Raw genomic sequence first — 15,584 nt, 5'->3', positions numbered from 1 at the left:
ACTTAATATGCAAACCATGTTAAGATTTAACTCCTCAATTGTTCGACACATAGAAAGGATACAAAAAACCAATATTCTCTGGTAAAGGATTTTTTTTTTAATTATCAAAGTCTCACTTTTGTAGAATGTAGACTTTAACACTAAATTTCTGATTTAATGATATGCAGACTACAGATGTTCCAACAGAAGACAGAAAACCTTCAGTGAGCTATTAACTGCCTCAAACCGGGACACTTTAGGTATAGACTTAAAGACATGGCTTACTTTCAATAAACGACCACAGTTTCCTCACTTGTGAAAAGGAGCCATAAAAAGGCTAGATTCCTCCTTGATAACCACTGAATTTCAAGAATGTCAACAAAGTTCATTGCTGAATTCAGGAGTGTGGCTAGACTATTGTGTGGGTAAAGGGTGACAGCAAAGCACTTTTCCTAGTACAATAAAAGATTTGTATTAAATCGCAACTTATGGAGTCATGGTCTTCTTGAAGCCAAAGTCACATTATTCTAGCCACAGACCTGGCCCAGATTATAAGAAAGGGCATTTACTCCAATAAAGCCCAGGTATTCAGTTAGGCTTCCAAAGTAACAGCAGAGTGTGGCTCACACAGAGGTGCCCGCCAGTGCGCGCGTGGTGAGAGTGGGGCTGCAGAAGGCAGAAAGCAACTGTGCTCGCAGGACAGGACCGCGGACTCCTCCTTCTACCTGCAAAGTCTTACTGTGCAAGAAGAAAACAGCCGAACCCCCAGAGACTGTTATCACAGACACTACTCAATTCATTAATCAAACTGGGTCCTAGAAAATGTTTTCGGGTGCCATGGTTTTGGAAGAAAGGTTTGTTTTTGAGTTTGAATCATTCTAAAAGCTGGTAAGTCATCCGCCTAAATACTAATAAAAAAAGATGATGTTCAACTCAATTAATTTATTAGACATTAGCGACGTGTCCTTTCTTATTATTCTGAACATCTGTCACAAAGCAGATTTTGTTCAGGACATTATGAACAACTGCATCATTCATGACTGGGTGAAGTGAGTATAACACTACCAGGCCACTATACCCGTAGTGACATCTGTTTCCTCTGTAAAACAGCAACACTGAAACCATACTACACATGTGCATGAAGTGACATGAACACAACGCTTATTCAAAGCACAGCCTAAATGTTTCTCATCTTCTTTACCCACTTGCAGAAAACTGCTAGTCAAGATAGCTGAGTACAGCTGATGTTCCTAACCTTCCCTTATCCTCTGAAATTCTATGAACTTCCGAACATTCTCTAATCAGAACAAAATGGCCATGCAGTCTTTAATGACAAACAAATGATTTTGGGGGGAGTTTTTAGGTTCATCTACCAGAAGCATGGAGGGTAGAGGCCGATGCTTCAAAAGCAGGCAGGACCCCATTCCCAGCCAGACGCTGGGCCTCACAACCTGGTAAGAGACTGTGATTCGAACCCCTCCCTCACTACTGCTCAGCACAAAGGGCTGGGGGTGGGGCCGGGCAGCCAGTTGACAGCAGTGTTTTTCTGCAACAAGTACAAAGGACAGTGGTCAGGAAGGATATAAAATATAATAAAAACCAGAAAAGCAAAGTCACTTCTTCGAGTAGCTTCTGGAACAATTTCAATGATTTTAAGACTAAGACCAAGACCAAGATGGGTGGAACGTGAGTGAAAAAGCTTCCCATTTTGGGTTACCACTCCAAAGAAGAGAGCAAGAAAGGTCATATTGAAGTGAAACAGCAACTTTGTTCTTTCTGTTTTTCTTCCCCCCTGCAAAGGTGTATGAAAACCTGAACACATCTCCTTTCAGAACTCGAAAGTTGCTCAGAAGGTAGATCTTAAAAATTCTTATCACAAGATGGGGTGCCTGGATGGCTGGCTCAGTCGGTTAAGTGTCTGACTTCAGCTCAGGTCATGATCTCAGGGTTTGGTGGGTTCAAGCTCTACATCATGCTCTGTGCTGACAGCTCAGGGCCTGGAGCCTGCTTCACATTCTGTGTCTCCCTCTCTCTCTCTCTGCCCCACCCCTACTCATGCTCTCTCTCAAAAATAAATAAAACATTAAAGAAAATTAAAAAAAAATTCTCATCACAAGAAAAAAAATGGCATTAACTATGGTGACAGATGTTAACTAGACTTACTGTGGTGATCGTTTGCAATAGGTGCAAATATCAAATCACGTTGTACACTGAAACTAATACAATGTTACATGTCAATTATGTCTCAACTTAAAAACTAAGCTGACATCGGGATGTAATATTTTTATTTGATAGATGAGAGGCAGTGAAGGGCTGGAGAGCCACAGGGGGACGAACACAGAGGAGAAAAAGAGGAAGAGAAAAATTGGAAGAAGCAACGGTCACGCAGAAGTGGAGGGACGAGACAAGACACACAAAAACAAAAAGCTGCGGAGGGAAGGAGATTTGGGAAATCAGAACAAACGAGATGAAAAGGAGAGTGGGAAAGAGCCCCCTCCCTCCATTCTGAAGTGTGAGTCCGCAGCTCTTCCTGACCTATGAGCAGTTGGAGAACTTCAGCTGTGAACGTCAGAGACTCACCCCCTTTCCCACTCAGGTACAGTTCCTCACCTGTGGACCGTAAAGCATTGTCTTCACTGTGCCCATCCAAATTCTCACCCTCCTTTGGAGGCCGACTCAAGTCGACTCCTGGAGCACCCAGGAACACCCCTCTTAAATAAAACTTGTCACTTGTCATGTGGTCTTCGTCCTGTTGGGCCACTACACATATGTCTAGGTCTTAATTCACAAACCACACCATAAAATATTCCAGAGAATGGAAACTCTGTCCTTACAACAGCCATGGTGGTGCTTTGCATATTGTAGGTATTCTCCATATTTATTAATGACTCATGGAATCCAAGTCTTTGTTAATCATTTTTTTTTAGCTAAACAATTAAGAGATTTAAATTTCACTTTAGGGGAAGTGATCAGGATATTCACTTATATTGTCCTTCTTTTTTTAAATTTATTTTAAAAATTTTATTTATTTATTTTGAGAGAGAGAGCGAGGGGGGGGGGCAGTGAGCACAAGGTGGGGAGGGGCAGAGAGAGAGGGAGAGAGAGAATCCCAAACAAGGCCCTATGCTAACAAGGTGGGGCTTGAACTCACAAACTCTGAGATCATGACCTGAGCTGAAACCAAGAGCTGGATACTTAATTGACTGAGCCACCCAGGTGCCCCTGTTTTAATTTCTAATATGGGTAAATACCAATAGCTATAACTTATATAAACAAAAGCTCTAAAAGCACCAGCTCATCATCCTTCAAATTTCCCCTCTAAACCACTTGACTATTAACTGCCCTTGTACCATACATAGTATGCATGTAAATGGAGATACTACAGACTGAATGTGTGTCCCCCCCACTCCCCAAATTCCTTTGTTGAAGTCCTAAACCTTACCAAGGTGATGACAGTAGGAGGTGAGGCTTTGGGGAGTAAACAGGTTTAGATGAGCACAGCACCCAAGATGTGGTGGGAGGAGAGGAGGACGAGGAGGACGAGGAGGAGGAGGGGGAGAAGAAGAAAAAAGCAGTAGCAGAAGCAGCAACAGAGACCCCAGAGCTTTTTCTTTGCACCACATGAGGAGACAGTAAGAAGGCACCATCTGTGGGGCGCCTGGGTGGCTTGGTCAGTTAAGTGTCCGACTTTGGCTCAGGTCATGATCTCACGGTCCATGAGTTCGAGCCCCACATCGGGCTCTGTGCTGACAGCTCAGAGCCTGGAGCCTGTTTCAGATTCTGTATCTCCCTCTCTCTCTGCCCCTCCCCTGTTTCTCTCTGTCTCAAAAATAAATAAACGTTAAAAAAAAAAATTAGAAGGCACCATCTGCAAGCCAGGAAGAAGGCCTTCATAGAACATGACCATACAGGTACCCTGATCTCAGACTTTCAGCTTCCAGAACTGTGAGAAATGAATGCCTGCTGTTTAAGCCACCCAACCTGTGGCGTTTTTGTTACAGCAGCCCAAGGTGACTGAGACAGAGAGTGACATTATACCCGTAGAAAAAGGAAATTAGGAGTTTATATACTAATAATTCCTCTGATTCTATTGAGACAGTGGTCATTTCAAGGTGGGGGAAGCACAGATGATGGGCCTTTAAACGATGGTCGCCACATCTGTAAATGTGGACCCTGTCTGGGGCAGTATGCCTACTACAGAAACACAGATGAGCTTTACTAAGAAGGCTGAAGGTCACCAACTATGGCCGTCTCTTTTTTCTTTTCCTTCCCTACTAGTTTTTTCAGAAAAGTATCAATCCCAGAACCACCCCTCAAAAATTAACCTCTTCAGAGCCCTCCAAGTACACAACTCTATTAATTTGCTTAGGGTTCATAGGTGGAAGTGAGGGATTAAAACCAAATCATCTGTCATGTACGATATGATAAAAATGGCTAATTATGTGGCTCGGTTTTGGTTCTAGAACTGTTTAGAGATGCAAGTTCAGTGAATACTTTGTATATCAAGACACATTCAAGTGTTCTCTTCCTACAACCTAGAGGAGCATGATCAAAGACACCATCTGTGTCTGAGGATGACACAGACGTTCTCTGTCACAGGATGACCTGTGTCAAGGGAGGAAGCCTAGTGTTCTCCTTTGTTTTGTAACTAAGCCATTCCTCACCACCTGCCCCAATCCTGCAATAATAATCACTGCATTGAAATTAAATTTTTTTAAAAAATAAATTCACTCTAGTGGTGTTATTTTCTATTGAAAGGAAGAATATTTTTAGCTGGAGAGACCAAAGTCCTTGGGCATGTTGATTGAAATAAAAAGCAACATGCTAGCATTAGCGCCACACTAACTAAGCCTTTTACAGATAACATGTCATATTAAACTGTTTCTTTTATTCAAAATAAAAAACCGCTCCCTCTAGTTATTCAGATTAAAGCTTAGACATGTTTCTTGCATCATCATTACTCTGTGCAGTCTCTGTATGATTCCATATGGCTTCAACAGTGCATTCTCTTTGCAGTTTCTTCTGTTTTGTTTTAATTTCATACTAAACTGGAAATTTCCCAGTTTCATTAACTATCAGGAAATTTCTCAGGTACGCTACAAGAAGCAACATGTAAGAAATATTAATATATAACAACGTTCCTGAAGTAAAATTTGAGAGAACCCTACAAAAATGAATCCTTTTCATGAAGTTCACACGCCAAGCCCTAAGAGCACTGCAGAGTAAACCTGTATCAGGGATCTTGCATCTGACGCTTGTGCTAGAAAGAGTACTTATTAACAAACCAAAAATAGCCGCCAAGTGCCAATTATGTAAAAAGCATTTTGCTAGACATTAAGGAAGATTTTTTCAAGTATACTTTCTGTGCTCTAGAAATTTCAGTGTATCTGGAGTGAAAATGTATATAAAACACAAAAAGCAGCAAACAACTGATACAGAAGAAAGTAATATAGATAAAAGGTTTTTAGGGTGCCTGGGTGGCTCAGTCGGCCAAACACCAACTTTGGCTCAGGTCATGATCTTGTGGTTCACGAGTCTGAGCCCTGCATGGGGCTCTCTACTGTCAGCACAGAGCCCGCTTTGGATCCTCTGTCCTCTTCTCTTTCTCTGCCCTTCCCCTGCTTGTGCATACATGCTCTCTCTCAAAAAAATGAACATTAAAAAAAAAAAAAAAGAAAAAGAAAAGAAAAGAAAAAAAGGTTTTGGGGGAAAAAAGTCCCTTCTGATTTTGAAGGGAAGAGAAGTCATTAGAGAGGAGGCATCCTTTGGGTTGGGCTTGAGGGAGAGAAATGGAAAATGTTAGCAAAGGCACGGCAGTGGAAAGATAGGACTAAGAGAAGAGAAAGGTTAATTTGGTTCACACAGCATTTATGCAAAGAAGCAGGAGGAAATAATGCTGAAAATAGCATTTTAAAATTAATTAGTTTATCAAGCACTTACTAATGCCAGACAGTATTCTAGGTGCTGGGTATGCAAAGATAAACCAGACAGGCCTTCCCTCCCTGAGTCTGTATCATGCAGGCAGGAGACCTACTACAAAGAAAATAAATGTGTGATATAATGGGGGAGGGACTGACTACAGGAGTCTCTCTAGATCTGGTGGTCGGACTTCTGAATAAGGAATATTTGAGCTAAGACAAGAAGGTGAGAAAGGACCATGCTCCTGCACAGAGCAAATAGCATGTATAAAGGGGGCCTGAGTCAAGAGTGGACTTAGATCCTTCAAAGCACCACCAGGAGGTCAATGTGGCTAATCAAGGGTGCTAGTACATCCTCTGAGAGAATCCAAACTGCACCTTATCGTTTTAAATGCCACTTTTTCGTGGTTGTTTACAAGGATGATGGTATGCTACCTGAGCCATGGGGACACAGCAGGTGGGACTTCTTCATGCTGCCTCCATGTTTTCCACCACCCCACCCACCTACCACTAGGGTGTGAATTCCATTTGTTCCCTGTTGTTCCAGTGCCCAGAACAGTGCTTGGTGTATTGAAGTCGCTCAGGAAATATTTGCTGAATGGACTGAATAAATATCACATATCTCCTTCACCCAAGAGCAGTCCAAAATGAAAGGCAGGGTTTGGGGAAAAAGAAGACGTGTCGAGGAGTGAGTTAGAAAGTCTACCTATGGTGCCAGTCCTTATAGGGCTCTTCAGTGTTCTCACCCTTCTCAGGTGAGGGTGGTCCCCGGCCCCTACGTGCTCACCTTGGGAACTTTCTTTGATGAGCAGGAACTCAGCAGAAGCATCCATAGCGGTTACCCATTTATTTAAGAACTTCTCTCCTCTAAACTCCTTTGCTGGAAATGTCTGCAAGTAACTCTTTGCTCCGACTCTACTTCCTATCACTGTGGTAGGTCGATTTGGGGGAGGAAAAGCTGTTTTTAAAAGAATCAAAAAAAAAAAAAAAAAGAAGGGAAGAAATACCCCTTGTTTTGAGTTCTGTACCTACCTTTCCTCTGCTCCCATATAGGACTAGATGATTATCTCTCATTTGTAGCTTATAAGATCTCCTCAGGTTTCACTGTACCTTCCCCTAGATTTCCCTCTGCCTAGTCACCTTCAGGTGGCACAGTGTCTTCCACACCTGAACTTTACGCAAAAGAAAGGTAATTCCATTCTGTCATGTTTCTGCACCTTGTAGACAAGGATTCACCATTTGCTGACTTGTGACATTGTTTTTCTCTATTTTTTTTTTTTTTTTTTTTTTTTTATTTATTTTTGGGACAGAGAGAGACAGAGCATGAACGGGGGAGGGGCAGAGAGAGAGGGAGACACAGAATCGGAAACAGGCTCCAGGCTCTGAGCCATCAGCCCAGAGCCCGACGCGGGGCTCGAACTCACGGACCGCGAGATCGTGACCTGGCTGAAGTCAGACGCTTAACCGACTGCGCCACCCAGGCGCCCCTGTTTTTCTCTATTTAGGAGTGTCAGACTCCTGAGTGAAGAGGGCCAGGTGCAAACAGCAGGGAGTGGTGGGAGCCATGGGGGGAAAGGGCAGTGCATGCACCATGGAAAGGGGAGCTTCAACTCCCGTCCAACACACAAAATGGCCACACCATTCTGCTGCAGACTCTGGCCCTCAAACTGGTAGGGCAGGGCCTGGTTTCCACAGGGTCCGAGGGAAAGATAAGGCACACTTTTTCTTCTTTCAAAGTTTATTTCCTCATACTGACCAAATGGAGATTTCCAAATAGAGAGAATCTCAGAAAGCTGCTGGTTTTTCAGACAGGAGGTAGGCGTGCCTGTGTGTGTGTGTGTGTGTGTGTGTGTGTGTGTGTGTGTGTGTGTAAGACAGGCACAGAAAGAGAAGGAGATGGAGAGGGAGGAAGGAAGGAGGGGGGAGCAGAAGGAGGAGGAGGGAAGGGAGAGGGAGTGGAAGGAAAAGGGAAAGGGTGGAGGTCAGATACTGGAAACTACACAGAACAGTGCCCCAGTGAGCACAGGGGAAGTAAGAAATCCTGTCTGAAAGCAGCAGAAAGGGAACAGAGAAAGGAAGAGCCACTGGGGAGAGAGGAGGAAAAGCAAATGCAGCCAGTAAAGGGGAAGCTTATCCAGGCTCACCCACTTCCCTGGCTCCTCTCACCAGAACTCCTGTCCCTCATCCATCACTGGCTCTCAGCTGGAGCAAGGGTCCAGGCACAGAATCCACCTCGAGTGGCTCAGGAATACTGACCATGATGCCTTGGGAGGTGTGGGTGGGGCATGCCATGTTCTAACTCCATCTGTGCCTGCCTTCATGAAGACACCCTAACAATAATGACACGGCCTTGGAACACACGGCTGGGGTATGAGCCAGGCCTATTAGAGCTTTAGGACCTTAGGTGCAGAGGGTCCTTGAGAGCACTGGGGAGGGCCCCTCACTAAGGACAACTGGACTATGGCAGCACAGTGGCCCCCCTGGGGATACAGCAGGGACAGGCAGCACTCCATGAAACAGACAATGACTGATAGTGAGTTTGTACTTCCCTCCTGGTGCTGCCATCACACAGCCGGGGTGCGGGAGTGGCGGGGGTTCATCTTCCATCACTAAGGAACTGAGGCTAATGCATCTGTCTGGCACACTCAGGGCACTCACTCGGAGGGGTCCAGAAAGTGGTACCCAGACTTAAACTCTTGCTCCTACCAACAGTCTCTGAACCAAAAATACATACATACATACATACGTACATACATACATATATATGTACATAAATGGTTCAGAACCACAGTCAAAGATCATTCAAAAAACATTTCTTGTTGGGCTACCACTTGAGGGAATGGAAGCATCCTTTTAAATATACTTTTAATTCTAAAATACTGGCCACGACTTAAAACGTAGTGGTAACACTAAATCTGCCTTTCAGAAATTAGAAAAAAAAATTGGAAGAAATTTCATTACAGGCTTAAATGGGAGTTTTAATATGTGTACTGAATTGATAAGAAATTTGAATACTTGCAGCTATCTGTAGCAATATATGATAAGCTGTTTCAAGGTACAATTGAATAATTAATCATTTAATACATATTTGAAAAGTTTTGCATTTATAATAAGAAAAGTTCTATGCTAATTTAAAGTATTAACTCATATCTTCACCCCAATGTTTAATAAAAAAAATATTGGAAAGAATGTTTTCCTTAATTATTCCTTGCTCCCCACCTTTCTTCCAACTCCAATAAAGCCAGTACACAGCTGAAGATAAGATCTCTGGTAACTTTCAGATCTGTTTCACAGGCGAAGGCAAACACAAAGGATCAACCGTTAAAATTTTGTTCACCATTTTAAACAGCAAAGCCTCTGTTCATGAAAACTGCACCCCCTATCATACTTCTTTATCATAAATGTCATCCTCATAATTAGCAATGATAACTTAGTGTCTTCCAGACTGATTAACAGATTGTTTGGTTCATTTGTTCAATAATTCATTTATTCGGCAAATATTTATAGAGTTCCTCCTTCGCCTTGGACACTAGGCCCATGCCAGGTGCTGGAAATTAAAAACCAATTAAGGCAAAGTTCGTGATTTCATTGAGGAGGAACCAGTGAAACAAAGTGGGGATACAGATACCTGAAAAAGAGCTGCCAGTGCAGGTGAGAGGTAGCCTAAAACAGTGAGTGGGAGAGCAAGGCGGGATCATCACATCACAGCATTCTAGCCTCAGCTGAATGGCGTATATTACTCCCTTACACAAAATGCCAGTTCCTTACTTCACTTGCTGGAAGGGTATGGAAGTACAGGAACTGGCTGAGGGAAAGTATAGGGACACGTTCAGCAGACATGAATGTGCAAAGTGTTGGCAGGTGACCAGTGACACGTGCTTCCAATTTTGTGGTTCACTTCTCCAGTTCACTCAGATCACATGGTATTTAACGTTAGTAGCCATACTGTCTCTCTTGGAGCCCTCACTTTTCTTGGGATCTGTGATGTGTAGCACTTCCCTGTCTTGCTTCCTTTAACCACTGCCTCTAAAATGAATTCAAAATTTGTATCTTCAGCTGGCTCCTCTCTTTAGGCTTCAGATGTCTATAATAACTGCTTATTTGATATCTCTTCTTGAATAATTGGAAGGCAATTCAATCTGATGTTCAAAACTGGCCTCATACACTCCCTACCTCTTCCCCTCCAAAGTCTGGTCCTCTACCTTTGCTCCCGTATCCCAGGGAATGACACCAAATCCTACCTGGCACTGAAGGTGAAGGCCTGGAGGTCATCCCCGACACCCACTACTTCCTCCCTTCCATTCTCTACCTGAATGTGACCACCAGTGATTCCTGTTGATTCTGCCTTTCACATCCTTGCATTTCCCTCTATGTCCCATCATCACACTGTTCTGAATTGAGTTCCTTCCCGCCACTGGCTTTGCACATGCTGGTCCCTCAGTCTAGGTCAGCTTCCCTCCTCCTGGACTCCCTACACCTGGTTCACACTACTTTAATCAATCCCAGGGAAGGCTTTCCTGACTAGATCAATACCTCCCATTAACTGCCCTTAAAGTACTTTCCCTTTCAATACTTGGAATTGGAATTTGAGGATTCTCAGGTCAATATCTGTCTACCTGATTAGACTGTCTGTTCCACGAGACGAGGACTATATACATGTATTTTCCCTATTTGAGAACCACCACTCAAAACATGGGCGGCAGTTAGTAAGTATTCCCTGAATGAATGCAGGATGAAGCAGGAGTATGCATTCAGACTTTAGTTGCAGGCCATTCTTTCTAACCCTAGTAGTCTCCCAAAAAAAACACAGGTTCTGTGACAGAGTCACTCACCAAGCTCTTTTTGTTGGCGTGATCTGATCAAAAGGCTGTAGGTCATTTCCGAATGTTTTCTGAGAGGCACTTCTCCTCCCTTCTCAACTTTGAAAAACACAGGCCTCCCCTGCTCTGTAGTTGAGAGAAAACTAGAGAACTCTAGGTTGGGGCTGAGGTCAAAGTTTGGAGAACAGGGACAAAATTTTCAGTCTAATAATTATATAATAACATGTAACTGTTTATAACATTGGAAAGCAATCTTTGTGTTTCCATTTTGTCTTGATTTTTTTTTTAGAACAAACAAATGCACACAAAGCATATATGGCCTTTTCTATTTTGGGTTTCTTATTTATTTCCCAAATGCTTTAATTACATTAATTTAGATTTAAAATATAAGCTGCTTTCCCCTAAATCTCATTTGTTAAAAAGGATTCTTACAATTCTGTACTTTTTTCAGAATCTGTACACTTGGATATGTGTGTACTATTACAAATTAACAGAATACACCATATGCATAGGCAATAAAAGAAAACAAAGATAAATTGCACTTCATTAAAATTAAAAACTTTAATTTTAAAGGGGTACTATGAAGAGTGAAAAGACAACCCACAGAATGGGAAAAATATACAAATTGTATCTCTGAGAAGAGTTTAACATCCAGAAAACATAAAGGCTTCTACAACTCAAGAACACAAAGACAAACAACCCAATTAAAAATGACCAAGAGGACTTGAATAGACATTTCTCCAAAGAAGATCTACAAATGGCCAATAAGCTTATGAACTGAGGCCCAACATTATTAGTCATTAGGGAAATGCAAAGCAAAACCACAATGAGATACAACTTCACAACTACTAAGAAATAAGTCAGACAGAGAAAGACAAATGCCGTATGATATCACTTATATGTGTAATCTAAAAAAGGCTCACTTGTAAAAACAGAGAGTACAATAGTGGTTACGGGGGCGGTGAGGGGGAGGGAATAGGAGAGATGCCGTTTTAAGGGTATAAACCCGCAACTAGTAGATAACTAAGTTTTGCAGGTTTAATGTACAGTATAGTGAATGTATAAAATATTATATTATAATCCTCAACCTTGCAAATGGACTAGATCTTAATTACCCCTACCAAAAGAAAGAAAAGAATTATGTGCCTTGATAGAGGTACTAAGATGGCTACAAGGGCAATCATATTACAGTATATAAATGTATCAAATCAACAGGTACACCTTACCTTTACTCAATGTTATATGTCAATATATTTAAAAAAAAAATCCCACCCCAAAACATTTTATACCTAATAGTATGGCTATTAAAAAAAATAATAACCCAAAAACAGAAAATAAGTGTTAGCAAGGATGTGGTGAAATTGGAACTCTTGTTACTTTGCTGGTGGGAATATAAACACTACAACTTCTGTGGAAAACAGTACGGTGTTTCCTCAAAAGGTTTTTTGTTTTTTTTTTTGTTTTTTTTTTTTTTTTTTTTTTTACTTTTTAATGTTTATTTATTTATTTTGTGACAGAGAGAGCGCTAGTGGGGGAGGGGCAGAGAAAGAGGAGAGAGATAAACCCAAGCAGGCTCCGCACCATCAGCGCAGAACCCAGTGAGGGATTCTGTCTCACAAACCATGAGATCATGACCTAGGGTGAGATCAAGAGTCGGCCGCCCAACTGACGGAGCCACCTGGGTGCACCTCCTCAAAAGTTTAACACAGAATTACAATATGCTCCAGAGATTCCACTCCTAGGTATATACCCAAAAGAAATGAAAGCAGGGACTCAAACAGATACTTATATACAAATGTTTATAGTAGCAATATTCACAATAGCCAAAGGTATAAACAACCCAAGTGTCCATCAACAGATGAATGGATAAATAAAATGTGGTCAATGTTCTCTATTTGGTAAAAATAAATAAGGTAGTTATTATATAAATAAAATAAATAAGGTAGGGTCACCTTGGGAACCAACAGTGGATGTTCCCAATTTATACTGGGATGAAATGGTCTTGGTGACATGCCATACTTGAGTGAACTGGACTTCCTAGGTAAACTGCTCTGGTACCATTTAGGTATCTTGGCACTATGTGTCCACTATAAAGTTGCAGTAAATACTGAATGAGTGACTACTGAACTGCTCCTCCTAAGGGTAATAGGTTCTCGAGAGCCACTGGTCACCTTTATCAACCAATTTATATATAATCCTGTTTTATGTGCATTTCTGTTTAAGCACACCTTATTTATATATATATATATATATATATATATATATATATATATATATATTATATATATGCACACATATATACACATATATATATACACACACACATATATATACATATGTACATATGATTCATAACACTGAACTTACAGCCAACAGCACTATAACTCATGCCTGAAAGAAGCTTATCTAAGACCTATATTTTTTTTCCCTAAGGCACATCATAGCCATCTTGCTTTAGGAACACTAGATAGCACTTTAGCACTATGCTTAGAGATCATTTTAAACAATGAAATCACCAAAAAACAGCACAAAAATGCAAAAAAAAACCCCACATGGTACTAAGTAGACCATGAAAAGGCCACTTGTTCACAGTAAGAGGGCTGAAACAAAAAGGCAGAGAGTCTCACCTGAAATGTACACGCTGGGCAACTCTAATTTATTGCTGCTCTGGGCACATCTACGAAGGACTATGGGAGTGCTCTGAGTATGGACTTTGGGGTTACAAAGAAATGTAGTCAGAAGGTCAGTTCACAAATACAGAATCTACAAACAATGAGGACTGATTCTATATATAATGGAATAATAGTCAGCCATAAAATGAAATTCTGGTACATGCTACAATAAGAGTGACCCCTGGTAACATGAGTCTTAAGGGAAATAAGCTAGACACAAAAGGATACATACTGTATGACCCTACTTATAGGGAACACCTAGAAGAGGCAAATTCATAGGCTAGAGGTTATGAGGTGTTTGGGGGAGGGAAGACTGTGGAGTTACTGTTTAATGGGTTCAAAGTTTCTGTCTGGGATGATGAAAGTCCTGGAGACGGACAGTGGTGTTGGTCGCACAACCTGTGAATGTAATTAACGCCACTGAACTATATACTTAAAAATGATTAAAATGGAAAAATTTTAAGTTATATGTATTTTATGAGAAAAACTTCTAATAGATGTGCTAAATAGGACTGAACGGATCATTTAAAACTCCTGTTAAAGTCAAATGGAGACATGCTGGATGGCCCAAGTAGCAATTCTTGTTTACCCACACTTCCATTTAAAGCAAGGACTTTCTGGGATGCCTGGGTGGCTCAGTTGGTTAAGCCCCTGACTTTGGCTCAGGTCATGATCTCACAGTTTATGAGGTTCAAGTCCCATGTCAAGCTCTGTGCTGACAGCTCAGAGCCTGAAGCCTGCTTTGGATTCTGTGTCTCCCCCTCTCTCTGCCCCTCCCCACTCACACTCTGTCTCTCTTTCTCAAAAATAAACAGACAGTAAAAAAAAATTAAAGCAATGACCTCCCTTAATGTGTTTTTCTTTTGGTTTATAGACCATATTAAAAAAAAAAAAAGCCTTGCTATATAATAATATCAGCTGATTAATGAGGAACACAAGTAAATGAAAATGTGCATGTCGGTTGTTTAGCCTTGCTTCACTCTTTTGGTGAAAAATTATGTGCAGTAGAAGTATTCTTTCTGACTAATCACCAAAAGGAGGGTCACCTTGGGAACCAACAGTTGATGTTCCCAATTTATACTGGGATGAAATGGTCTTGGTGACATGCCATACTTGAGTGAACTGGACTTCCTAGGTAAACTGCTCTGGTACCATTTAGGTGTCTCGGCACTATGTGTCCACTATCAATCTTTTGCATTGCTCTTATCACCAACCTATTTCTTATGCACTTCCTTCCTTACCAGAACCCCTTACTTTCCTATCTCTAGACAGAGCCATCTGTTAGAATACCGATGTGGTTACTATCATAATTCAAATGTTCCTTTTTATTTTAGGTATAAATTTTAGGTATATAATTGTTGTTCTTGACCCAACAATTACAAAGAAGCACTGCTGGAAACAAACATATGCGAAATGTGCTAACGTGGAATAAGAACGGCGTTGAAATGTAAACGTAACATAGGAAGGAATTCATGGCCAAAGAAATATCTCTTACAGTTCTTTTGATCTTTTAAAATGCGTCATAAAACTAAAAACGTTTCACTACAGAACAACATTTCGGCTTCTTTTATGATTGCAAAGAAGGATAATTATGATTGTCATGAAAACACATTGAGCAGCTGTATACTGTTAACAAAAGAACCACTGTATGAATGCATATAAAAATCGACACTTCATACATTCACATTTCCTAGAAATTAGATAGTCTTCTCAACTGGAGTAGATACCAAAAGAGACTGTTTTCTATTAATCGTGGCTTTGTACCAGTCAAGTTTTTAGAGCCAACTGGATCATCTTTCTTTTGGGACAATTCCCACATATTATATGAGATCTATATAAACTGATTTATATATACTCAGACATGTGCATTATAATTTTGCAAAAAGTAATTTTTAAATTCTTAAATGATAGATTTTCTACTCTTAAAAATGCTAGTGTCAGTGGATTCTTTCACAAATATACATATGATTTATGTTTAGAAATCATAAAAAAAAGCATAACAAATAACTCTGCAGGTTATTTTATGAAGGCTAATTAATAGGTACTTACTCATTAAAGACTAGGTCTGGCGCAAAATAGAGAAATTGGCTGTTTGTATGTTTGTACGATCTCCAGCTCAAGGCAAATGATGATAGACACATCCAAGAATACTGGATTAGGGTAATTTGGTCCTCAAGAGGCAAGTTTTTGAATCC

The 15,584-nt window shown here is 40.9% G+C and overlaps 1 protein-coding gene across 2 annotated transcripts in view; it reads right to left on the bottom strand.

Moving 5' to 3' along the window:
• Nucleotides 1-15,584, bottom strand: part of NR3C2 (nuclear receptor subfamily 3 group C member 2) — a 351,781-nt gene that overhangs the window by 54,442 nt on the left and 281,755 nt on the right. For both annotated transcript variants that reach the window (XM_045466119.1, XM_045466126.1), the window contains exon 6: nt 15,439-15,583. In XM_045466119.1, coding sequence (XP_045322075.1) covers nt 15,439-15,583 — 145 coding nt within the window. The remainder of the gene's footprint in view (nt 1-15,438; nt 15,584) is intronic.

Source organism: Leopardus geoffroyi, chromosome B1, assembly GCF_018350155.1.
Source record: "Leopardus geoffroyi isolate Oge1 chromosome B1, O.geoffroyi_Oge1_pat1.0, whole genome shotgun sequence".
NCBI classification, from domain to species: Eukaryota; Metazoa; Chordata; class Mammalia; order Carnivora; family Felidae; genus Leopardus; species Leopardus geoffroyi.
This window is presented reverse-complemented; position numbering and strand designations above follow the sequence as displayed.